At 37.5% G+C, this 27,748-nt stretch overlaps 1 protein-coding gene across 2 annotated transcripts in view; it reads left to right on the top strand.

Moving 5' to 3' along the window:
• The first annotated feature begins 552 nt into the window (after positions 1-552).
• The window catches only part of LOC144975612 (endothelin-converting enzyme 1-like), a 58,309-nt gene continuing 31,113 nt past the window's right edge, over positions 553-27,748 (top strand). The window contains exons 1-9 of one of the 2 annotated variants that reach the window (XM_078919775.1): positions 553-673; positions 1,650-1,847; positions 2,621-2,886; positions 14,557-14,589; positions 17,394-17,555; positions 20,604-20,687; positions 22,279-22,419; positions 23,540-23,607; positions 26,747-26,926. In XM_078919775.1, coding sequence (XP_078775901.1) covers positions 1,837-1,847; positions 2,621-2,886; positions 14,557-14,589; positions 17,394-17,555; positions 20,604-20,687; positions 22,279-22,419; positions 23,540-23,607; positions 26,747-26,926 — 945 coding nt within the window. In that variant the 5' untranslated portion in view covers positions 553-673; positions 1,650-1,836. Of the gene's footprint in view, positions 763-1,649; positions 1,848-2,620; positions 2,887-14,556; positions 14,590-17,393; positions 17,556-20,603; positions 20,688-22,278; positions 22,420-23,539; positions 23,608-26,746; positions 26,927-27,748 lie in introns of both variants that reach the window. The other variant, XM_078919776.1, reaches the window with a different exon arrangement.

The raw sequence follows: 27,748 nt of genomic DNA on the forward strand, positions 1-27,748 counted from the left end.
ATCATCATCATCATCATCATCATCATCATTACTATTATTATTATCAACTATTATTTTCATCATCATCACCATCATCATCATCATCATCATCATCATCATCATCATCATCATCATTAAAATATCTTACATGTTATTTTTCAGACATGGCCCATCTCATTGTGTTGGAATCAATTGCCGACGGGTGTGGTGTGTTCATTTTCAGATAATATGTATATGCATGCTTGTGTGTGTTCTTATATTATGTGTGAGTGTAAATATGTACGTGTGTGTTTGCGCGTGCGTGATGAGTGAGTCGAAAAGACAGGTAAGAAATGTTTTGGAAGTTGTGTAAGTTAAAGTTATTGGCAATGTAATTTGTGCTGAGGTGGTAGTTTAGAAAGAACGGTAAGGCATAGGATGTAAAGCAGAAGAAGCAGAAGAAAGTATCAAAGTGTTGAGACAGAATGGGGAAGAGGGGGGGGGGTGGGGGGGAGTAGGGACGAAGAGGGGAGAAAAGGGGGGGGGGGGGTATTCCAGAGTGCGGAAAGGCTGATTCTTTCCCGTTGTTGAGAAACGGTTAGACTATGTGTAGATTGGGTGTTGCCGGTGTTGTGTAGGTGTGAAAGTGTTCTAGCTAGTTGGGACGATGGTGGATTGCATTTTATAGGTGTAAGGTGTTTATAAATTTATTGAGGTAATTCAGTGTATTTTGTTTGTCGATTTAGGTGAGAAACAAACAAAAAACAACATTTATGCGTTTGCTGTGGATTGCATTTTATAGGCGTAAGGTGTTTATAAATTTATTAAAGTAATTCAGTCAATTTGGTAGTCGATTTAGGTGAGAAACAAAAAAACAAAACAAAACAAAAACAAACAAACATTTTTGCATTTGATGTGGATTGCATTTTATAGGCGTAGGGTATTTATAAACTTATTAAGGGTAAATCAGTGTATTTTGTTAGTTGATGTAGGTGATAATACAACAAAACATTTATGCTTTTGTTGTGGATTGCATTTTAAAAGCGTAAGGTGTTTATAAATTTATTAAGGTAAATCAGTGTATTTTGTTCGTCGATTTAGACGAGAATACAACAAAACACTGTGCATTTTCTACTTGGAATTTAATCATGCTATTGAATTGGAATTTAATCATGTTATTGAATTGTTATTTTTTAATTTGAGAAGTAATTGAGCCACTTATTAAAGCGGTTTTCTGTGGATTGACATGGGTGGAGGATATGTAGATATTGGTTGTTTAAATCCACTTTAAGTTAAATATCGAAATACCAAACTTTGCGCATCAAAATTGTCTGAATATTCGAGTCAATAATTATCGTTTTGATGTTTCAAATATGTCACATCGTGGCTGGGTGGCTAGGTTGTGGGGAGGAGGGTGGAAGAGGTGGGGGGGGGGGTGGTGGTATGTGTGTTTACACTCAAACGGTCATTATGACATATTTATAATTATCATAATTGTATGACCTAAAAGTGCAACGAGTGCTGTTACTTTTTTTCCAGATATTGTAGAAATAAACAAACAAACAAACAAAAACAAAAACAAAATTAAAACAATAATTAAATATAATTTTAAAAAAACACACACAAAAACAAACCAAACAAACCACAACAACAACAAAACAACGCAAAACAAACATTTCATTACCTTACAGGTTTTTGGTGAATAATATTGGACCAGAATAGCTGAAGTGATTTATCTCAATGAGGGCAGACACTGTGTGAGGATTTATTTGTGTTTCTGAGGTGGGATTGTTACAATAATATTGTGTTCGAAAGGACTTTGGATAAAATTCGTTTTCTGTGAAATCAGAATCTTGTAGAAGTGACATAGTCATCGACATGGCTGACACGTAAGTAGCCATTTTTAGTTCATCTAAAAGGTTGTTTTGTGTTGTTCCCTTATTTATGAGTCAGAATTTTGTTTTGTGTTGTTCCCTGGTTTATGTTGTGCTGTTCCCTTATTTATGGGTGTTTGTTTTGTATTGATGTTTGTTTTGTGCTGTTCCCTTATTTATGAGTCAGAATTTTGTTTTGTGGTGTTCCCTTATTTATGTTGTGCTGTTCCCTTATTTATGGGTGTTTGTTTTGTATTGATGTTTGTTTTGTGTTGTTCCCTTATTTATGAGTCATATGTTTGTTTTGTGTTGTTCCCTATCTATGAGTCAGTTTGTTTTGTGTTGTTCCCTTATTTATGAGTCAGTTTGTTTTGTATTGTTCCCTTATTTATGAGTGTTTGTTTTGTATTGTTCCCTTATTTATGAGTGTTTGTTTTGTGTTGTTACCGTATTCTTGAGTTCTCGGAAAAAGCACTTTACTTTCAGTTTCTCATAATACTTCGCCTTTTTTGTAGGCCCCTGGTTCGAGTCACGCTGTAAGATGCGGAAATTTGACAATTTTATCACAATAATCATTATTATAATGAGTTTATAATCGCTAATAGACTTGTCTCAGCCGAAGTAAATAAATATAATTAAGCGTTATTATAGACTGCATGTCTTGTCTTAATAGTTAAGTCTTGCTGTTGGATTATGACCCTTGTAAAAACGACTTGAGCATGTCGTTAAATTTGCGTAATATAAAAGCTCATTTTTTTAAAAAAAAAGATATTTTTCATATTATCCAGAATCGCCATTATTGAACCCCAAGAGCCTCAGCCACCTCCTCCACCTCCACCGCCACCGGCTCAGCCACCTCAGGGGATGACAACAGTGGATACGATGCCACCCGCAATTCCGGTACAAGAGCCGCCTCCACCGGAGCCCGGATGTTGGGGCCAAAAAAGTGGTCCGGAAAAATGCGTCATCATTCTGGTCGCTATCATCGTCGCGATCGCTCTAATCCTGATGAGTCTATTCTTAATCTACTACTATTTCTACACTCCACCCGAAGGTAAGAAGAAAATATTATTTATCAAAGTTTGGTGACTCATCATCTCAATTTGTACCTCACTGCCTCAAAACGGTGTTATGTTGAGTTTGTTTAATGAGAAAAAAAAAACAATAAAACAAAATTTAAAAAAAAAACACACACAAAAAAAAAACAAAAAAAAAAAAAACAAACAACAAAACAAACAAACAAAACAAACCCAAACAAAAGTAAATAAAATCACACACACACACACACACACAAATCACAAAACAACACAAACAAACAAACAAGCAACAACAACCAAAAAAAGATTTCTGTAGCAAAATATCAAATTTCGATTACCGTTGTATTTAGTATAGAAACCACGATGAGTATTGAATTGTAAGTTTCTAACACATTATCGTACATTGACTTCAAATTGACTTCCTCTTGTTCACTGAATAACTATTTTTGGAAAGAGGGTATCCCACATAATATGTTGTATTATAGAGTTGCTTACAGTCTATAAATAAGCAATAGGGAATGAGATTAACGGAAGAGTAGCGTCCCTTGACTGGACGTCACCGTCACCGGCGGAAAAGTTATCAGAGAGAGAGAGATAACGGCATGTTGGTTGTGCGCATGCGTCTCTCGTCCTCGCTTCCGGAGACACTTCACCGAAAGCGAGGACGAGAGAGATGCATGCGCAAAACCATGTTGACGTTCTCTCTGTAAGGCGATGTCCAATCAAGGAACGCTACTCTTCCGCTAATCTCATTCCCTAGTAATGGGCTATTTTTAACATTTGTTGTATTGGACAATACAATGCGTTGATTTGAAATTATTTCCGATACAACTATGAGCCCATAGCAATTGGATTCAATAGTCTGATGTCACGTCGCCCAGCAACGGCGGCCATCGTGGTTCTAAACAAAGAAAATCGTTATTTTTTATTCTTCATGCTGGCTAGAACTTTTCATATGTTTTGTGATCAGAATGTATAAAAGTCAAAACATGATCAGATTTATAAAGTTTTTTCCTCTAGATACGCTTTTATGCTCGTCGGAGAAATATTTCATAAGGGCGTCCGCCATTGATCCGATAGTTTAGAGCCAGTTACTAAGGTACCATGCGTCATTACGAGGGAAGTGACGCTACGACTGTTGAAGCGTATTGGATTGTCAGGACTGTAAAAAAAATAAAATTATACGCCGGTCTAAAATCTTCCTGAACGGGTAATCCTATTGAAAATAAAGTAAATTGGTAAGAAAGCTTGTGCAGATTAAATTTACTCACAGCTGAAGAACAACACGACATTTACTCGAGGAAGGAGAGAAATCTAACCTTTAACCTTTAGTATGATATTATGATGAAGGAATTCCTCCCATCCAAAGACGTGTTTTATTCTGACGACACATCCTCATGTGTATTTTACTAATTGTGACCCACCGTCTCAAAACGGTATTGTGTCGGGATGAAATAGATGCTTAAAGTCAAATAAAAGTTAAATCTTGTTTTTTTTTTTTAGCACTCTAAAATACTGTATATAATTCAGTCTCCTCAATAAAACATGTATCTAAGCTCAACTCCTATTATTTTGGCTATAAGACAAATTTCCTCACCTTTATCATCCCGTCTCAAAACGGTATATATTATGTCGGAATGATTAAAATGCTGAAAATGGAGTTTATGGCCGGAAATATCAGCCTTGCAATGAGTTTCTATATATTATTGAAGAGAATGAATGTCGTATCTTATAATGCTAAAATGCAATAGTTCAATTTTTAGACCAGTTTAGCTTAATTCGGCCTTTTAGTGTCTGGTCCATCCCGACATAATAAAAAAAAAACACAAAAAAAAAACAACAAAAAAACTTGAGCTTTTATATAGCGCAATATCCACTAAACGTGCTCAAAGCGCTTTACAAGGGATCCCTGTCCAACAGCAACACATACCATGTAGGACAAGACATGACGCCTGTCAGGCGATATTACAATTTTTTGGGACAGAGACAGCGCTGTTAACGGCCAGGTACTCATTTTACACCTGAGTACGGTGAGAGAATGTGAGTAAAGAGCCTTCTTCAAGGACTCAACTATGCGCCGAGCGAGGCTCGAACCCAGGACCTTCCGATCCGAAAGCGAGTGTCATACCACTAGACCACATAGCCGCACATAAAACCGTTTTGAGACGATGGGTCACAATTTATAGTAGTTTTGTTATGTCAGGTGCTCACGTCTCCGAGTCATTCTCAATGTAAACATTACTGGGTCAATGATCTAAAACTGAGTCGGTGCTTAACCCTCTCCTTACCAACCATAGGAAAATCGTCACATTCGTTACGATACGACCGACAATTTTCTCATTCTGATTTCTCTTGAACAACACAACAGAAGGAAAAAATCAAATATTCTTAGAGATTTTGTAGTTTTTATTGTATAAAATTAAGTAAACTATTATAAAATCGCCATTTGGGGTCATATTATAAAGCGCACTTAAAGCGAAACGAGAGGAAAGAAGGGGGGGCGTGTCCATCGATCACCGGTGATCGAAATCTCTATTATGGAACGTGTGAGATTTAAAGAAATGCTTTGATGAGAGCTATAAATACTAAACATTGTGTTGTAGAGCTCACTTGTTACTTTTTTGTTGAGTAAGAAAAGTCTATTTTTGTGTTGGGTGGGGGTGGTCTTTCGGGGGAAATTCCTAAAAATTGCTGATAGGGAGAGAGTTGACCCCACGACTAGGTGTTACTACCGCTTATGTTTGAGTTTTGAGACTTTCACTACCGCTTCGAAGCTCTGTTCGTCTCAGGCCATTAAACACAAATTAGGGAGAGAAAAAAAATATCAACGCTAGAGATTAACATTAGGAAAGAGTAAGCATAGCTTATAGAATGTTTTTAAAAATATTTTTAAAAAACAACAAAAACCTGAGTGACGTCATCTTCGAACTATCTATAGTTTAAGATTCACAAATGTGACCCGCCGCCTCAAAACGGTATTAAGTCGGGATGATCAAAGTGCTGAAAATAGAATCTATGACCAAAAACATCAGACTTGGGTTGAGTCCATGTATGTATTATTGAAGAAATATTACAGATTGTTAAACTACTGAAAGCCGAAATTTCAATTTCTTGACCATTGAAACTTAAAATTGACCTTTCAACATCTGGTTCATCCCGACATAATACCGTTTTGAGGCGACGGGTCACAAATGTTATTTGAATGGCATAATATACATTCGCCTGATGTCATCAGATGATGAGAAAATATTACATGCTTCTTATTGAGAAAACAGGGAGTAGGCACTGGTATAAGATAAAAAGGTCTGAAAAAGTGCGTATGGTGCAGTCGCAGACAATGCAAGAAAGAAAAATACAAGGAATAAAAATTATCCCAAAAATCAGTCTTCCGCGACTGGGATCGAACCTCTGTCCTCCTGATTATCAGTCAGACGTGATACCATAATTACACCACATGAGTTACCCGATAATTTGGACCATTTTATTGCCCTAGATTATGTCATGTCAATTGAATGAGTAAATTCATCTCGATCACGAAATGTGCAATAGGCAAACATCTCTCTATAACTATAATAATGACTGTGTTAAATGTGACCCGTCGTCTCAAAACGGTATTATGTCGGAACGAACCAGATGCTTAAAAGCCGAAGTAAATGTTAAACTGGTCAAAAATATATATTGTTGACATTAACACCCTAAAATATGGCATCCATTCTCTTCAATAAAACATACACACTCAACACAGGTCTGATATTTCTGGCTATGAATTTAATTTTCAACATCTTAACCAACCCGACTTAATACCGTTTTGAGGCGAAGGGTCACAAATGAAGATGTTTTTGCTACGAAGGGAGTGATTGTAACGTTTCAGAAATGTAATTTCTTTGTATTCATCAAGACTTTGAAGTTTACAACAACAAAAAAAGCATCGAATTGATTATCATAAGTAAATCTTTTAACCAGAAATCTCTGAGGCCATCAGGCGTTATATGTCTCAATCATTAGAAATTTGAACCAGAAGTCTCAATTATATACACAGTACATAGTTTGTGAAAATGTTAGTATGTAACCTTTTGGAATAAAATGCTCAGAAAGTTGCATATATTATATTATTTTCCCTGCATGTATGAAAGTAAGCATACCTGTACCTTGAACTACGGATCTGACGAGTGAGCAAATGAAAACACGCATATTATTCTCTTTCTCTCTCTCTCTCTCTCTGACTCTCTCTCTCTCTCCCCCCCCCCTCCACCTTCCTTTCATCGCTCTTCTCTCGCTCGCTCTCTCTCTCTCTCTCTCTCTCTCTTCTCTCTCTCTCTCTCTCTCCTCTCTCCCCCCTCCACCTTCCTTTCATCGCTCTTCTCTCGCTCGCTCTCTCTCTCTCTCTCTCTCTCTCTCGCTCTCGCTCTCTCTCTCTCTCTCTCTCTATCTCTTTCCCTCTATATCTATCTATCTCTCTCACCCACCCACACACACACTCTCTCTCTCTCTCTCTCTCTCTCTCTCTGTATCTATATGTCTATGTATGTATGTATGTATGTATGTATGTATCTATCTATCTATCTATCTATCTATCTATCTATCTATCTATCTATCTATCTATCTATCTATCTATCTATCTATCTATCTATCTATCTATCTATCTATCTATCTATCTCTCTCTCTCTCTCTCTTTCCCTCTATATCTATCGATCTATCTAGTTATCTATATCTCTCACCCACTCACACACACAGACTCTCTCTCTCTCTCTCTCTCTCTCTCTCTCTCTATGTACCTATCTGTCTATCTGTCTATCTATCTATCTATCTATCTATCTATCTATCTATCTATCTATCTATCTATCTATCTATCTATCTATCTCACACACAGACTCTCTCTCTCTCTCACTCTGTCTCGCTCTCTCTCTCTCACTCTGTCTCGCTCTCTCTCTCTCAAACACACACACACACACACACACACACATACAACCACAACAACAACAACAACAACAACAGAAGAAACAACAAAAACAACCCAAAAATTATTACAAGGTCGTACAGGTAACCACTTATCTAGTTATAAAACCACATAACACTTTTTCAATTTTTGCCGGAAAATTAAAAAAACAAACTTCTTAATTTACCGATAAATTTAGATATTTAGATCTTATCTAAACAAATATGTAAGAAAGGCGTCAGACAAAGCAAGAAATAAAAATACAAGAAAAAAAAACATCTCAAAAATCAGTCTATCTCGACTGGGAATCGAACCTCAGACCTTCTGATTACCGATAAAATTAGATGAACAGAACCAATGTGCATCAACATCATTTTAAGAAGAAAACAGAAACGTGTTTAATCTATAGTCAAATTACTTTAAACATTCTTTTTAATAAAAAAAAACCCGAAACGTTTCCTATGAAAAGTCAATTCTGTACGGGCCAGTTTAATTCTCTCCTTACTGGCAATTTTCAAGATTTTTTTTACCTAGGTGTACATATTAAATTTAAATTTGAGCTTTTATATAGAGCAATATCCAATAACCGTGCTCAAAGCGCTTTACAAGGGATCAGAAAAAACTATCCCGACTTTACCCGGGATCGATCTCGGTCACTTTTCGTGTAAAGCGAGTGCTCTACCAATTGAGCTATAGGGAATCCCCCCCCCCCCCACCCCAGAGAAACGATATCTTTCTACACATTATCATCAAGTAAGCCGGTGTTCTGCTTTAGATGATAACCATCACAAACAAGTGTTTTCACGTCATTTGAAATAACTGGTCTTTCGCGTGAGTAAAAAATGCAAGTATGCTCACAGTTGCATACCTTGCCACTTGATAAACACAGCGTCTCAAGGTCATACAGGTAGAAGGGTGTGTTCAGTATTCTTTTAATAACTATTATTTTCTCTCAAAGTTAAGACACTTCGTCTTTTTGAAAGAATTTATTCAAACCTTAACATAGACTATAGGGAATGAGATAAGCAGAAGAGTAGCGTCCCTTGATTGGACGTCACCCATAGTCTGTGACGTCACCGGCGGAAAAGTTATTAGAGAGAGAACGTCATTTTGGTTGTGCGCATGCGTCTCTCGTTAAGACTTGAAATTTAGAACACGAAGTATTTTTATTAGTCAAAATGACCAAATGTCTTTTTTCTTCACAACACGACCATTTGAAATGAATATGATCACCGATTTGGAGAAATAATATACATTTTTTAAAGACCACTATGTCGCTTCTAGGGAATTATTCGCATAGCATACTCATTGCTTATTCTTTTCTTTAATTTTTTGTTTTCTTATTTGGCAAATGAAATAATACTAAACAACTGCTCTTATAAACATTACACGAAAATAATATCTTGAAGAGATAATGTACCTGAACATTTGGATAAATGATACATTCACATAATATTTTGCTGGTCTGATAACCCATAGCAAAAGGGTTCAACAGTCGTGACGTCACTTCCCTCGTATTGACGCATAGTATCTTAGTAATTGGTTCTAAACTACCGGAACAATGAATTACTTCTCCGACGATCATAAAAGTATATCCAGAGGAGAAAAACATTACAAATCTGATCATGTTTTGACTTTTATACATTCTGATCTCATGACATGTGAAACAGCAAAAGGGTTCAACAGTGGTGACGTCACTTCCCTCGTAATGACGCATAGTATCTTAGTAACTGGTTCTAAACTACCGGAACAATGAATTACTTCTCCGACGATCATAAAAGTATATCCAGAGGAGAAAAACATTACAAATCTGATCGTGTTTTGACTTTTATACATTCTGATCCCGTGACATGTGAAACAGGTCTAGCCAGCATGAAGAATAAAAAGTACCGATTTTCTTTGTTTAGAATCAAGCTGCTGGTTGCTAGGCGGATGTGACATCTGACTATTGAATCCTATTATGGGCTTGTAATGAAGTATGCTATTGTCAGTTTGAGGTTACCTATTTCAGTCACAGCAAATTTAAATAAGCACTTCTGGGAAGAAGACAAATTGGGTGAAATTAACAGTTAAAGTAATAAAATGCAATTAATAAATTTGTCACTTATATACAATAACTCATTACAAAGCAAATGTGACCCAACGTTCCAAAACGGTATTATGTCGGAATGCTAAAAAGTCAAATTAAAGCTGAACTGGTCAAAATTATGAATTATTGGTATTTAGCACTCTAATATATGATATCATTCTCCTCAAAAGCATATAAACTCAACGGAAGTCTGATATTTCTGGCTACAGATTCAGTTTTCAGCATCTTAATCATCCCGACTTAATACCGTTTTGAGACGAAGGGTCACAAATGTGTTGTTTATATCTTACACGAATGATTGCTCTATTTTTAGATTTATGTCCCGAATTTGGCATCCACAGAAGTTGTGACTATGCCAATTTCTTTTTAATTTTGAGTTATAAAGTATATAGAAACCTTCTAATGGTGAACTATTTTAGTTGATAATGATATCTAAATCGAGAAAAAACATCGTGCATAGCTGCTTTTATAAAGTGCAAAATAATTGAGGATACTGCTTGAATGACCTCTTAAATTGGGCATTACACCTTACAGGTTTATAAACAAAATAAGTTAGTTATTGGGTATTTATAGATCGTTCTTAGTTGACGTCACTAGGGTCTTTGTTATTGTTTTTTGCCATCCGTGTTTATGAGTAATGCTCACTAAACTGTATTAACCTGACTATAAACGTTCATGGATACACACAGTTTTGTGTGTTGGTCCGTTATACTTCCGGATGGCAATGTTATGAGATTCTTAGCCAAGCGCATACTATCTATAGTGGTTCAGCGGTATATTTGTCTCATCTTGTCACATAAGTCAAGCAATGTTAAGCATGGTAAGTGGTTTGATTGGGGACATAACGATTAGTTAAGCATGGTAAGTGGTTTGATGGGGGACATAACAATTGTAAAAAGGACAATTTTGGTCTCGGCGTTTTGACCACGGCTAAGACACTTTAAACACATTACCCCACCCAACTAACGCGTGAATGAGTACTTGGCTATAGTCAGTAAGGGATATTTCTATAGTGTTAATTCATAAATACGTCTAAAACTCGACTTGTACAGTATGAAAAGAGAATACTGTTTCACATGACCTGCTGGGGGATAGACGAAGCATTGTGAAAGATATTCAACTTGGTAAGGAAGTGAAAATGCGCAATAGTGATGTTCAAATATATTATTTTAAAATTTTTTCCATTTCTTCAAAGTGCTGCTATGTGGTCCAGCGGTATGACAAACGCATCCTGATCGGAATGTCCTGGGTTCGAGCCTTGCGCTCGGCGCATAGTTGAGTTGGAAAAGGTTCTTTACTCACATTCTCTCACCGTACTCAGGTGTAAAATGAGCATCTGGCCGTTAACAGCGTTGTCTTTGTCCGAAATATGGTAATATCTCTAACAGGCGTCATGTCCCGTCCTACATGTTAAATGTTGCTGTTGACCAGGGACCCTTTGTAAAGCGCTTTGAGCACATATAGTGGATATTGCGCTATAATATAAAGCTCAATTAAGAGGTCAATGCTCTAGTATGCCATGTAAATATGGAAGCCATTAAATCTTTGGTAGCGGGTGTGAAGTCGATGTTATGGACTGGTGTAATGGAACAAATAATGAAGGAGGTGGGGTAGGTGGTGGTGGGGTGGGGTTGGGGGAGGTGGGGGGGGGGGAGGTGTGAGTGGTAGGTAGGGGAAAGAAGTATAAAGTGTGAAATAGAGAAGGCGATTGAGTGTGTGTCGTGAGCACTAGGTCAGGTAAAAACATTAACCTGGAAGAGATGAGTGCACGTTTGATGTGCTCTCATTTACCTGATGGGTTATGTTAAGTAGAAGAATATACCACTCACATGGAGCGATGATTCGGAGCGATACTAACGAAAGAGTGAAAATGGAAAGGCTTCGTATGGGAACAAAACAGAAACTCTGTTTTGTTCCCATACGAAGCCTTTCCATTTTCACTCTTTCGTTAGTATTTTACGATCACCGGCTTCAGGCAGCCCTTACTGTTTTCTACGATTCGGAGCGATGAGGCATTCGGAGCGATGAGGCATTCGGAGTGAGAGTCTATCGAGGTTTCTCTAGCGTGAAATAGACAGTAATTGCTTGTAATCCTTTTGGTTGGACGATGCGCCATCTCGAAGGTCTCTCTGTTTACTCATATTATACTTGACCTGTCTGTACTTGAGTATTGTGAGTAAACGGGGAGTTACGGATATTCCCGAATCTGAAGTAACCTAAGGTCAAATGAGACCCTTCGCCTCAAAATGGTATTAAGTCGGGATGGTTAAGATGTTGAAAATTGAAGAAGAAGAAGAAGAAGAAGAAGAAGAAGAAGAAGAAGAAGAAGAAGAAGAATGATGATGATGATGATGATGATGATGATGATGATGATGATGATGATGATGATGATGATGATGATGATGATGATGATGATGATGATGATGATGATGATGATGATGATGATGATGATGATGATGATGAAGATGATGATGATAGTGGTGGTGGTGGTGTTGATGGTGGTGATGAGGATGATGATGACAATAATTAAATTGGTGATGATATTATGAAAATGCTAATTCTGCTGCTGTTGCTGATGATGATGATGATGATGATGATGATGATGATGATGATGATGATGATGATGATGATGATGATGATATAGTGGTGGTGGTGGTGTTGATGGTGGTGATGAGGATGATGATGACAATAATTAAATTGGTGATGATATTATGATAATGCTAATTCTGCTGCTGTTGCTGATGATGATGATGATGATGATGATGATGATGCTGATGATGATGATGATGATGATGATGATGATGATGATGATGATGATGATGAAAACCATGATGATGAGAAGGGTGATGATAGTGATGATGAAGATGGTAATAATGAAAATGGTAATAAAGAGGATCTTGTGAATTTTTATTCAGTTTCTCACCAGGTCATGTGTTATGATTCCATGAATAAAATGTGGAAATAAATCACTTCTCTTGCGGGCAAAAGGAACTCCCAACAATTAACCAGTAGATTTTTCACCAATGGAAACATGGAATTTGTGAAACACCTTCAAACGTGCTCGGACAAATATAGTTGGTTGTTAATATACAATAACGTGACCGATTTCGACCTCCGTCTGATCGTTGTTATTGTTTTTATAGTGACAAATGGGTGACTAGTTATCACACGATTTTCTCGATCATATTAAAAACGTTTAAGTTTACACTTAATTTTCTGTGTTGATTCTACTGATCAAGCGGTAGAACAGTGGGTATTTTACTTAACACATACCATCGATAGTAAAACCTGTGTAGTTTGATTTGTCTACCAATCACGGCCATTGTTTACATTATGACGATTGTCCGAGAGGCGTGGTTATCTACCGGTCAATTAATTATAATCATCACACCCACTCCCATCCTTTCTAAAAGTATTATCTAAAGATAGGAAGTAAATGGGAGCGAGCTGACCAACATAACTAAGACAGGGAGGTGTAGTTCGGACTCTCAGGTTCTAGTACAAATTGAGCATTGAGCATGAGCTTTATATAGCGCAATATCCACTAAATGTGCTGAAAGCGCTTTACAAGGGGTCCCTGGTCAACAGCAGCCTTTAACATGTAGGACGGGACATGACGCCTGTTAGGCGATATTACAATTATTTCGGACAAAGTCAACGCTGTAACGGCCAGGTACTCATTTTACACCTGAGTACGGTGAGAGAAAGTGAGTAAGGAGCCTTTTCCAAGGACTCAACTATGCGCCGAGCGCGAGGCTCGAACCCAGGACCTTCCGATCCGAAAGCGAGTGTCATACCACTAGACCACATAGCCGCAATTCATTTAACCTCATTATGATCACTTGGAAAACGGCGTACCTTCCTGTTAAGACCAGTTGTTTGTTTGGTAGAAAACCATCACTCGGTCAGGGAATACCCAAGCAAATGTGACCCATCGTCTCAAAACGGTATTATTTCGGAACGAACCATATGCTTATTTCCGAATTAAATGTTAAATTGTTCAAAAATATAAATTGTTGGCATTAGCACCCTAAAATATGGTGTCCACTCTCCTCAATAAAACATACAAACTCAACACAAGTCTGATATTTCTGGCTATAAATTCACTTTTCAACATCTTAACCACCCCGATTTAATACCGTTTTGAGGTGAAGGGTCACAAATGCTTATCACGATGAGCATATTATTCTAAGAATGAGAGGAGAGAATCTATAATACAAAAAGTAGGTTATACAGTGCTGTCACGTCAGTGAGCCTAGTTACATTGACCTGTTGTAGGTGACACGTCTTAAGTAAAATAAACGTGTACAATTAGTCATTTCCTTTGAATAGGGATAGCGTGGCTCAGCGGTACGGTCTTTGCTTCGTATGTGGCCTTGAGCAAGTCTCCTCACCCTTGCTCAATTTTCGGCGCTGCACTGCGGCTGACGCCTGGGTTATTCCAGTCTTCCCTTGGAATAGACCCTAGAGATAAAGTTCCCCTATGGGATGAATAAAGGGAATTTTATTTTATTATTTTTTAATGCAAAATACGTTTGTTTGTATAACAAATACAGTGAATGAAATGTAGATCTACGTGTTTTTTCCCGTTTTTATCACTGTAATTCTACTTTTTCACCCACACTTATTGTATTATTCTTATTCCTTGTTTTTGACTTCCAGGCACATGTCTTTCGGATGGATGTGTCAGAGCTGGTAAGTACAGGATGTGTTTAGTCCTTTAACTCACTCAACCCTAACACCGACTATATCCGTAGTTTACCCGGGTTACTTTTCCTCCATGCCTATTTATTACACTTTTCTGAGATAAATTATAGACCCTAGTATCAAAGTTAATGTTTTTAGTTTTTACATGTTGAATAAAACTACTTATGTACATGCTCATTTTTAATACATTTTAAACATTTTTTAAAAGTAGCAAACATCTCTAGGATTGAGTGAGTTAAACATGATTCAATTTTACTCTATGGTCACTTACTAACTTACTTAGGCCGCCCCTTGGGGCGCCCAACATGAGCCACAAGTCGTCGCCATTCTGTCCTGTCCTCCATTAGCGTACGCAGCTCCCGGGTGTTGTCCATTCCTGTGTCATCTAGCAGACAGTCAATGTTATTCTGCCTGCCTCTGCTTCTGGTTCGCTCAGGTGGTTCCCATAGCACAAGACTGCTTGCAATCTCCTCCTTGTGTCTCCAGCAGTGCCCCGCAAGTCTCAGTCTTCTCTTTTGAACTTCGAGGTCACTGGGGGGAGGTCACTGTAGAGCTCTTCATTTGATATGTGCTCTTTCCAGCTTACATTGAGGGCCATCCGCAGCATACGGGTGTAGCAGACGTCCAGTTGTTTCTCAAGGGCTTTAGTGAAAGTCCATGTCGCTGCTCATATAGAAGCACTGACTCTACCGTTGCCAGGAACAGTCTCTTCTTTATTTCCCTCTGTAGGTTTGATCTCCAGATTTTCCTGAGTTTTTGACAGGCACTCCAAGTCAATGCTTTTCTGACATTGAGGGCCATAGGCTGCTACACCCATATGCCCGTATGCTGCGGATGGCCCTCAATGATCACTTCCTACGTGTCCAAAGCAAGAAAATTGACAATTTAGAGACTCGGGCTCTTTACAGCTTTACAGCTAGGTACATCGCTGCGCCGGTAAAAAACCTGGGCCAGTTTTCATGAACGGGGACTAGCGCTTAGTCTCTGACTTTAGGCAAGGACTTGAAACAATCGGATTTCATGTGAGCTGACCAAGCAAGTCCCAGACTAAAATCACGGCTCTTTCGGACTAATTTTGGCCAAGTTTTAGTCATTTGCTTAGGCCGGACTTCTAGCTTAGTCTGAGACTAGTTACTAGGATACATCATAGCGTCGACAAGATGGCATCTATTCTTAGACTGAGAGAGCTTCGATTCTGAAGGAAAATGCGTCGGTTCGGATGACAGAGGCAAGAAGTGTCCTGTTGTTATCAACACTGGCTTAAAAAACTAAGATAAGTGAGGATCGTCGAAAGCCTACACATTTTTGTGAGTAAAAACTAAAAATAAACCCGTCTAATCGGCTCGCAAATTGCGAAGGAACGGAGACTCGAAGTGGATTGGTTCTCTTCAAAGAACAAAAAAAAACAAAAAACAAAAACAAACGATTAGAAAGTATAGGGAATGAGATTAGCGGAAGAGTAGCGTCCCTTGATTGGACGTCACCCATAGTGTGTGACGTCACCGGTGGAAAAGATATTAGAGAGAGAACGTCATGTTGGTTGTGCGCATGCGTCTCTCGTCTTCGCGGAACGAGAGACTCATGCGCACAGCCAACATGACGTTCTCTCTCTAATAACTTTTCCGTCGGTGACGTCACAGACTATGGGTGACGTCCAATCAAGTGACGCTATTCTTCCGCTAATCTCATTCCCTATAGTGGAGTCAAAAGTTATTCTGTTGGCATTGTACCTGACTGAAATAATGTGATTCATCAGAACACACTTTCTCTTTTGTTTGTTTGTTTGTTGTTTGTTTTTAAAAAATTTTTTGTGGTTTTTTTTTTTGGTTCAATTTGTATGAGTTTCAATGGAACTTTCATTGGTCTAAATATAGAATTGATAGTCGACCACGGACATCACTGTAGTCTGATCAGTCGTCAGCCAATATCACGTGATTTGATTTCATCATGGCAAAAGTAAGTTCAAATATGAAACGGAACAAAATATTATCTATACCGGATGTGTTGCTAATTTCCTATTTGGAAATCTTTTGCCTTGAAAGTATGAAGGCTGGTTTCTTACCTGCCATCATGTACTAGAGAGCTTGATGTTAACAGCACAAAATATCTGAATTAGTTACTGTCCTTACAGCGCCCTGTTCTAGGCAAGAGCCTAGCCAGTCAGAGACTAGATAACGTTCACAAAATCCGATTTTCGTCACTTACTCCACGGAGGCTTAAGACTAACAAGTCATTTACTTGACAAGTAAATAACTAATCTAGTCCGTTTACATAAAATTGGACCCAGATCAGTCATGTCCATGGTCCGTCTGCTTGCTGAATGTCGTAAAATTGAGTGACTCCTTAACATTTTTGAAATAATTTCTAGTTATTTACAACTTTCCATTGAGCTGTGATACATCAAAATGGTAGCTAGTAGCTAGGTAGAATTATGTAAATCAGACCAAGACGAATTTCATACGGAACGAAAATAATAACTACACACTAATGATGGATTTACTGTTAGCCCTATTTTTACCACTATGTCCGTGATTTCCTAAAGAATATTAAGGCATCTGCGTTTCCACACGAAATGTAAGGTCTATTCTTTCATCTTTATCATTTCCGTTGTCTTTTCTAGAATTGCCATCCCTTTCTGTTCCTCCTATTATCATAATCACCATCATACTCGTATTTTAGATCACCATATTGAAATCCATCACGCCCCGTCTTGTATTTCTATATATATACTTGCTCAATCTTCCCCTATCTCTCTCCTTACCTGATAGATATAATCTATATCCATCCTACAGCGTCTCGTATTAAGGATCACATGGACGATGACCTTGACCCCTGCAACAGTTTCTACGACTACTCCTGTAACAGCTGGGCAAAGAGGCAGATCTTGGGTGAAGGCCAGACAAAACTAGACATGGAGACCAAACTCCGCGATGACCATTTCATCAAACTGAGGTGTAAGTAGATCTTCAAAGATTGTTATTGTTGTTTTTGTTGTTGTTGTTGTTGCTGTTGTTGTTGTTGTTGTTGCTGTTGTTGTTGTTGTTGTTGCTGTTGTTGTTGTTGTTGCCTCTAATCAAGAGGCATTTTAGCATGTGTTCTTAGATCCAATGCCATGCCGCAGTAAATGGAGATTTTTCTCATTTGTTCTGATGTGCTGTAGATCGTATTTTCTGTATTGGGACATGGAGGGGTGTGTCTTTTTCAAGATGCATTTGCGCTTGTGCTCTTATGTCCAATGACATGATCTAGTAAATGCAGGCCCTTTCTGTGCTGGGACAAGGAGAAAGTTGTCTCTGATCAAGATGTCTTTGAGCGTGCGCAAGTCCAATGTCATAATAGTGAATGACATAATCAGTCGGATAGTGAAAAAGTTTGAACTGAGATATTGCCAAGTTTAGTTAGAAGGCCATTAAAAAAAAAGAGTTCTTGTCATAAATGATTAAATCAACCCTTTTTAACATCTTCGGGATATATCAAAGTATATTTCACTTCTAAATATTTTTTACAGATAGTCACGTTGAAAAGTATGAAATTTGAGAAAAGTTGCTGGATACCTTTCCCATACTTTTGACCATAACTTCATGAAAAATCACCCGATTTACTTCAAATAAACATTAAAATGCGCTGGGGAACATATTCTTTTAGAAAATGTAAAAAAGAAAAAAATGCAAATCCAACATTTTCACCTTCCGACTGATTATGTCATGCATTGACACCGGGATCTATTCATTTATTCTGGTGTGCTGTAGAGCGTGTTTTCTGTATTGCGACAGTTAGAGAGAATGTCTTTACCAAGATACCTTTGACCTTTTGCTCTGTAGCCCAATGACGTGTTGTAAATTAAAGTCATTTTTATTAGTTCTGTTCTGCTGTTGTAGAGCGTGTGTTCTGTATTGGGACATAAAAGGAGTTGTTATTTTAAAATTTGTTTTATTTTCAAAAGTCAATTTCCCTATACCTGTTTATTGTCGTATTTAAAGGATGGAGATAAATCTAAAGTGGCAAAGTGACGACAAACATTGGGTTGTCTCCCATTCCTGAGGTTGAAAAAAAAGGAAGGAGTTATCTCAAATCAAGATGCCTATGTGTTTGTGGTATTATTATGTCCAGTGCCATATTTTGGTAGTAAACAGACGTCTTTTTTTTTCATTTGGTCTATTATTGTCCTGTTGTTCGTGTTTTCTGTATTGTGGCATAGAGGGAGAAAATGTCTGAGGTCTTGAAGCTTGCTGCAGTTAGTTGAAAAGTAAGCGATTGGTTGTTTCATATGTGACCCTATGTCGGGATGGACCAGATGCTAAAAAGTCAAATTATTGTTAAACTGGTCAAAAATATGAAACGTTCGTATTTAGCACAGTAAAATATGATGTTCCTTCTCCTCTATAACGCATATAAACTCAAACATGATATTTCTGGCTACAAATTCCATTTTAGCATCTTAATCATCCCGACTTAATACCGTTTTGAGACGAGAGGTCACATATATCATGAACCAGATGGAGAAGTCCGTTCATGACAATATGATGACTTCTTGGCTTGTGGAGATTTTACCAAAGGTACTGCTATGTGGTCTAGTGGTATGACACTCGCTTTCGGATCGGAAGAGCCTGGGTTCGAGCCTCGCGTTCGGCGCATAGTTGAGTCCTTGGAAAAGGCTCTTTACTCACATTCTCTCACCGTACTCAGGTGTAAAACGAGTACCTGGCCGTTAACGTCGTTGACTTTGTCCGAAAAATTGTAATATCGCATAACAGGCGCCATGTCCCGTCCTACATGTTAAATGTGGCTGTTGGTCAGGGACCCCTTGTAAAGCGCTTTGAGCACGTTTAGTGGATATTGCGCTATATAAAAGCTCAATTTTTTATTTATTTTTTTTTACTAGAGGTAAGACGGTCATATAATAGACATACAAAAGGTTGATTGAAAATTGAATCTAATCAAGTGCTAGTCAGTTGGGCACATAATTTGTGACCCTTCGCCCCAAAACGGTATTAAGTCGGGATGGTTGAGATGTTGAAAATTGAATTTATAGCCAGAAACATCAGACTTGTGTTGAGTTTGTATGTTTTACTGAGGAGAATGTAAACCATACTTTAGGGTGCTAATGTCAACAATTTATATTTTTGACCAGTCTAACATTTAATTCGGCTTTTAAGCAAATGGTTCGTTCCGACATAATACCGTTTTGAGACGATGGGTCACATTTTGTTCTGAGGAGGAACATTGCGTTTAAAGATTAATATAGACTGCTTTAGGTATCAGCCTAGTGGTGTCAGCCAATGCGGGTTGGTGGTATTGTGATGAGACACTCGGCACCACACCTGTAAGGCCCAGGTTTCAGTGCTCCCGCCAACGGCGCAATGTTGAATCCTTGGGGAAAAGGCTCTCACTAACATTCTTGCATGGCATCGCACCCAGCTGTAAAATGCATTATTTTTTATCATTCTTCTTCTTCTTCTTCTTCTTCTTCTTCTTCTTCTTCTTCTTCTTCTTCTTCTTCTTCTTCTTCTTCTTCTTCTTCTTCTTCTTTCTTTCTTTTACTTATTTATTATTATTATTATTATTATTATTATTATTATTATTATTATTATTATTATTATTATTATTATTATTATTATTATTATTATTATTATTATTATTATTATTATTATTATCATTGTTATCATCATCATCATCATCATCATCATCACTACCACCACTACCACCACCACCATTACCACCACCAAAACCATCACCACCTCCACTATCACCATCATCACCATCATTATCATCATCATCACCACCTCCACCATGACCATCATAATCATCATCATGATCACCACCACCACCACCATCTTCATCATCATCATCATCATCATCATCATCATCATCATCATCATCATTACTAATAACAATTTCATTATCACTTCCGGGAACATGAATTTTAAAGGTTTTAGTTTTAATGAAACAAAGACCGTGCACGAAGACAATAGTAACTTTACAATTTTCTATTCTCTCCACAGCGTTGCTTTCTGCAGGAATCGACCCAGAAGAGAAAGAATTCATCCAAAAGCCAAAGTTGTTTTATGCTTCCTGCATGAACATTAGTAAGGGAACTATTACATTTAAGTCTACATCAGTGCCAAAAATAATTTGATTCAGTAGTCTGAAGTCACTCAACCCGGCAACGGCGGCCATCTTGGTTCTAAACAAAGAAAATCATTACTTTTTATTCTTATTGCTGGCTAGAACTTTTCATATGCCTTGTGATCAGAAGGTGTAAAAGTCAAAACATGATCAAATTTATGGGGTTTTTTTTCTCTGGATACGCTTTTATGCTCGCCGGAGAAATATTTCATACGGCGTCCGCCATTGTTCCGATAGTTTAGAGCCAGTGTTACTAAGTTACCATGCGTCATTAGGAAGGAAGTGACGTTACGACTGTTGAAGAGTTTTTACAGATGTATGATGCATTCCTCTTCAATCGTAACGTCACTTCCTTCCTAATGACGCATGGTAACTTAGTAACACTGGCTCTAAACTCTCGGAACAATTGCGGACGCACGTATGAAATATTTTCCCGGCGAGCATAAAAGCGTATCCAGCGGAAAACCCCCCATAAATTTGACCATGTTTTGACTTTTACACATTCTGATCACAAGGCATATGAAAAGTTCTAACCAGCATGAAGAATGTAAACATTTCAAGTATAATTATTATTGTTTAACTTCTACAATACTGTTTCATGCCTATGGCAATCTACGGGAAGTAGTTGTCATAGACATGAAACAGTATTGTAGAAGTTAAACAAGAATAATTATCCTTGAAATGTTTATGAATAGTTCCTTCTATCAAAAAGTTGAGCACTATTATTTCATTGTTTTTACTTTTTTAATTTATATATATATATATATATATATATATATATATATATATATATATATATATATATATATATATATTTAAAACCCATAACTTTAAAAAACACTTGACAAGCTCAACGATAACAGAATTTCAATATTGAGGATAGAATCATAAACACACAATTTCTTTTTATATTTTCCTTCTTTTAAATTCAAGTAACAGTTTCAATTTTATACAGTCAGTCAAACTGACATCATGTATTTCTCAGAAAAGAAACTAAAATGGTTTTAATGTAATATACATTAAATAGATTATCCATAAAGAGTCTTCTTAGACTTCGGATCGAACCTACAACTCTCCGATGATAGATCAAAGAAGACTGTTGTGAGTTGGGGAGGCTGTGATTGTTTTTTTTTGTCCGGGCATTGTTTTGTGGGGCTATGTGGTCTAGTGGTTTGACACTCGCTTTCGGATCGGAAGGTCCTGGGTTCGAGCCTCGCGCTCGGCGCATAGTTGAGTCCTTGGAAAAGGCTCTTTACTCACATTCTCTCACCGTACTCAGGTGTAAAATGAGTACCTGGCCGTTAACAGTGTTGTCTTTGTCCGAAAAATTGTAATATCGCCTAACAGGCGGCATGTCCCGTCCTATATGTTAAATGGTGCTGTTAGTCAGGGACCCCTTGTAAAGCGCTTTGAGCACATTTAGTGGATATTGCGCTATATAAAGCTCAATAAAGCTCATTTTTCTGCCTGTCTGTCACATTCACATTTTTCGTGATTTTTTTTATCAGTACAAGTAAGTGCATGTTCCTTACTTTTCCACTTTTCTTTCAGAAAAACTTGATGAGCTCGGAACCAAGCCGTTTATGGAAGTGGTAGAATCAATAGGGAAATTCCCGGCACTGGACCCAAGCTGGAATATCAGCCTCGGAGATTACGACTTTCAATCGATTGTAATTGAACTGGCTAAGATATGTAAGTTTAACTGTGGTAGTTGTTGGTGGTAGTAGAGAAATGGGGACTCGGGAAGAAGTTATGGTCGAGGTTTTGATGGTAGTTGTTGAAGTGGTAGTAGTAGTAGTAGTAGTAGTAGTAGTAGTAGTAGTAGTAGTAGTAGTAGTAGTAGTAGTAGTAGTGGTGGTAATAGTAGTAGTAGTAGTAGTAGTAGTAGTAGTAGTAGTAGTAGTAGTAGTTGTAGTAGTAGTAGTAGTAGTAGTAGTAGTAGTAGTAGTAGTAGTAGTAGTAGTAGAAGAAAGTAGTAGTAGTAGTTGTAGTAGTAGTAGTAGTGGTAGTAGTATTAATAGTAGTAGTTGTTGTTGTTGTAGTCGTCGTGTAGTGATTGGTGGTAATAGTAGTAGTAGTAGTAGTAGCATTAGTAGTAGTAGCAGCAGTAGTAGTAGTAGCAGTAGTAGTAGTAGGATAGTAGTAGTAGCAGCAGCAGCAGCAGTAGTAGTAGTAGTAGTAGTAGTAGTAGTAGTAGTAGTAGTAGTATTAGTAGTAGCAGCAGTAGTAGTACTAGTAGTAGTAGTAGTAGTAGTAGTAGTAGTAGTAGTAGTAGTAGTAGTAGTAGTAGTAGTAGTAGTAATAGTAGTAGTAGTAGTAGTAGTAGTAGTAGTAGTAGTAGTAGTAGCAGCAGCAGCAGCAGCAGTAGTAGCAGTAGTAGTAGTAGTAGTAGTAGTAGTAGTAGTAGTAGTAGTAGTAGTAGTAGTAGTAGTAGTAATAGTAGTAGTAGTAGTAGTAGTAATAGTAGTAGTAGTAGTAGTAGTAGTAGTAGTAGTAGTTGTTGTTGTTGTAGTAGTAGTAGTAGTAGTAGTAGTAGTAGTAGTAGTAGTAGTAGTAGTAATAGTAGTAAGAACTTAATGTATTATTATTTGACTCTTGGTCAGGTCCAAGGTTTGAGTTCCGTTATGGATTGCTCAATATTTATCCTCGGAAAAAGTATCTTTACTCAGATTTTCTCACTATACTCATGTGTAACACGTGAACTTAGCTGCTAGTGACAGCAATGCTCGTGTTAAAATGAAACTCAATAGTTAATATGAATCGCATTTTCCATCAATCTTATATTGTTTTTACACTGTTTTAATCATTGCAGCCGTAATGCCCTTGTTTGAAATACAAGTGGAGCAGCCATTTTATGACAAGACCAGGAATCGATTACATGTAAGTTGAATTAACACTCTCCTTACCAGCCATTTTCAGGATTTTCCCCAAAACTTCACACCCAACTAACATAAAAATATATATATTTTTATCAATTGACATAATAGCAGTAAAGTTGTGACACATCATTTCTTTACAAAAAACATGCTCTACAACACACTATTCATTTTCTTTAATTTTTATGATGTACAAGAGAAATTTGAATAAGAAAAATGTTGGTTGTATCGTAACGAATGTGACGATTTTCCTATAGTTGGTATGGAGAGGGTTAAGTTGTGTTCTTAATCCCTTTCAACGTGTAGACCTACATAGTCTTAATTCTCTCCTTACCAACTATTTTTAGAATTTAACCCTCTCCTTACCACCCATAAGAAAATCGTCACATTCGTTACGATGTAACCGACAATCTTTTTATTCTGATTTCTTTTGTACATCACAAAATTTAAAGAAATGCTTTGATTAGAGCTATAAATACTAAACGCTGTGTTGCAGAGCTCACTTGTTACTTTTTCTTTGATTAAGAAAGTCTATTTTGTGCTGGGTGGGTGTGAATTTTCGTGGGAAATTCTAAAAATAGCTGGTAAGGAGAGAGTTACCCGAAAATTCACACCCACCCAGCACAAAAATAGCCTTTTCGTACTCAAAAAAAAAATTAAATAAATTTAAAAAAAAAAAATAACAAGTGAGCTCTACAACACAGTGTTTAGTATTTATACTTGCAGTGATCAAGACATTTCTTTAAATTGTGTGATTTACGAGTAGCTACACGAGAAATTAGAGTGAGAAAATTGTCGGTTTGATCTATCGTAACAAATGTGACGATTTTCATATGGGTGGTAAGGAGAGGGTTAAAACCATGACTTATCTCCCTTTTAAAATCTACTTATTACTAACTGCAAATCTGACCCTTTTCACCAAAAAAGAGCTATAATTACAACTCAACTCGTGCTTTAATTAAGTATAAAAATGTGACCCCCGGTCTCAATGCCGTATTATGTCGGGATCCACTCGGTTAGGGAAATTTAATTCATAGCTACTCATATCAAACTTGGGTTTAATTTCTGTACGCTTTGCTGGAGTATATATACTATTTCTTGCATTACATAAACTTCTAAGGTCCAGTTTCTCATCATTCTTTCTCTAAATTCACTTTTTGGGGTCTGAATCATCCCGAGATAATACCGTTTTGAGACGGAGGGTGACAAATAAGAAAGAAAAGATCTGTTGCCGTGAAAACAGTCTATATTAATAAAAGAAATGCAAATCTATTCAAATGACATAAAAATTTATGTTAGCTGAGAAAAGTAAGTAGTCTATATAATCAGAATTTTGTTGGGTTTTTTTGCTGAATGATCGAGTTGTTATCGAAGGCCAGATTAGATGACGGTGAACTGAGAACACACACGCACACATACCGCACAAACATACACAGCCCCTCTCTCTGGTTTGTACCCGCGCCGCTCCCTAAAAACAATCACTCTAAGAGATTTTATTTTCTGTAAGCAGTTATCCGCCCTTGGGCTAGAGTCCGTTTCGCATGGATATAGTCGATCTGGCGAGAGTTTTTTAGCAGAATTTTGTTGTTTTTTTGTACTCAAAAGTAAAAAAAAATATTTCAAAGTTTCAACTCAATTAATGCCTATGAAAACTGGTACACATAATGACTGGTATCTAGTATAGAAATAAATCAAAACTTTCACAAATTTAACCCAATAATACTTATTCAGGGGCGTGGCTATATTGGTCGATTTGGTGCCCGGCACCACATCCATCTTTTTAAAATGGATTAAAGCATTAAAAAACAAAACAAAACTGAGAAATGATATATATACCGCCCCTTACTTATTTGAGTATGTCTTTTCTGTTTATTCTTTCCTTTCTTTCGTATTTACAAATTAAATATAGCATGTTTTAAGTCATTTTATTCTGATTCGGGCACCACCTTATTCTATAAGCACGCCGCGCCACTGCTTCTTATGTAATTATATTGCAAACTATGAAGGAAACTATCAAGATCATTGAATTGGCATTGTAGAATAAAAAATCAAACAACTATCCAAATACAGTTTGGACAATTTAATTGTTGTTTTAATGAAAATTCATTTGAAAGTTTACATACTCGTGCGGCTATGTAATTTTAGTGGTATGACACTCGCTTTTGGATCGGAAGGTCCTGGGTTTGAGCCTCGCACTCGGCGCATAGTTGAGTCCTTGGAAAAGGCTTTTTACTCACATTCTCTCACAGTACTCAGGTGTAAAATGAGTACCTGGCCGTTAACAGCGTTGTCTCTGTCGTAAAAAAAAATTATAATAATATCCCCTTACAGGCGCCATGTTTTGGCCTCCATCTTAAGTGTTTCTGTTGGCTATGGACTATTTGTGACCCTTCGTCCCAAAACGGTATTAAGTCGGGATGGTTAAGATGTTGTGTTGAGTTTGTAAGTTTTATTGAGGAGAATGGAAACCATATTTTAGGGTGCTAATGTCAACAATTTATATTTTTGACCAGTTTAACATTTAATTCGGCTTTTCAGCATATGGTTCGTTCCGACATAATACCGTTTTGAGACGGAGGGTCACATTTGTAAAGCGCTTTGAGCACTTTTAATGGATATTGCTCTATATACATTTTTAAGTTACAGTTTCTATCCTTTTCAATTCTTATCACCATTAATGCATATGTCATGGTTCACCCAATTTATTAATTGATACCCCCCCCCCAACCTGTTTTATGGAATATAAGACCAGATATTATTATTATCCCACAATATTTGATTTTCATAACTTGCTCAAAATTGCCATTTAGCCCCCCCCCCCCCCCTTTTTTTTTTTTTTAAATTGTTGTCTTCCTAAGTATAGCTAAATTTATGTAGTTTACTTTACAGAGTCCTCTGTAAAACATTTTCTCTCCTGATTATTCCGATGTCCAATCTGTAGCTTTCAGATACCAGATATTATTATTATCCCACAATATTTGATTATCTTAACTTGCTCAAAATTGCCATTTAGCCCCCCCCCCCCACCCCGTTTTAAAAATTTGTTGTCCTCCTAAGTATAGCTAAATGTATGTAGTTTACGTACGTTACATGTCCTCTGTAAAAAAAATTTTCTCCTGATTATTCCAATGTCCAATGTGTAGCTTTCAGATGGCAACTTATATCTGGGCAAGAAGGAGCATTACATGGGAGATGGTGACAACACCAAGTTGTACCACTACCAACAATGGATGGTGAACACATTGGTTCTTCTTGGGGCTGACAGGGACACGGCCGAAGAGGACGCCGAGCAAATAGTCGAGTTTGAAATTCGCCTAGCTAAGGTAACCATAATAATTATAATTATAATAACATAGGTTAGGTCATTTATTGAGACATAGAATAATATATAGGGAATGAGATTAGCGGAAGAGTAGCGTCCCTTGATTGGACGTCACCGGCGGAGAAGTTATTTGAGAGAGAACGTCATGTTGGTTTTGCGCATGTGTCTCTCGTCCTCGCTTTGAGGATGAGACACTTCACCGAAAACGTGGACGAGAGAGACGCATGCGCAAAACCATGTTGACGTTCTCTCTGTAAGATGACGTCCAATCAAGGGACGCTACTCTTCCGCTAATCTCATTCCCTATAGTAACTACCCTGAACCAGGACCTCTCTACATCAGAAATTTCCTGATTCAGATGAGGCCGAATTAATCCCTGAAGAACTAAGAAATACTGCAGTGCCCTCCTTACTAAAGTCACAACCAGATCTTGACAGCCTCAAAAGTCTGGCCCAGGACCGTGACCAATGGAAACAACAGCATGGATGGAGAAAGCAGCTATACTTATCGACCATGGCTGAATCCCACAATTCTCAGCAAGCGTCATTCAGACTGCGAAGCTTACTACTACTACTACTAATAATAATATCCTTGAACTCTTGTGTTTGATGTTTTGAACACATCCCCATCTGGCACTAATAAGGCTGTGCATCGGCATTGAAATACTGGCAAGCAACACCTCGTGGGGGCGGGGACCTATACTCCTCTAAGCTTGGTGAGAAGTTGCCAGGCTTTGATACCAGTAAGAGGAGACACTGGGTGGCTGCGAATCGGCTTCAGTTTAGGATCTTCCTAACAGCAAGTGCGCTTCATCAGTGGGGAC

The sequence above is a fragment of the Berghia stephanieae genome, chromosome 6 (assembly GCF_034508935.2).
Source record: "Berghia stephanieae isolate SIO BIC M18660-M18661 chromosome 6, UCSD_Bste_1.3, whole genome shotgun sequence".
Taxonomy (NCBI): domain Eukaryota; kingdom Metazoa; phylum Mollusca; class Gastropoda; order Nudibranchia; family Aeolidiidae; genus Berghia; species Berghia stephanieae.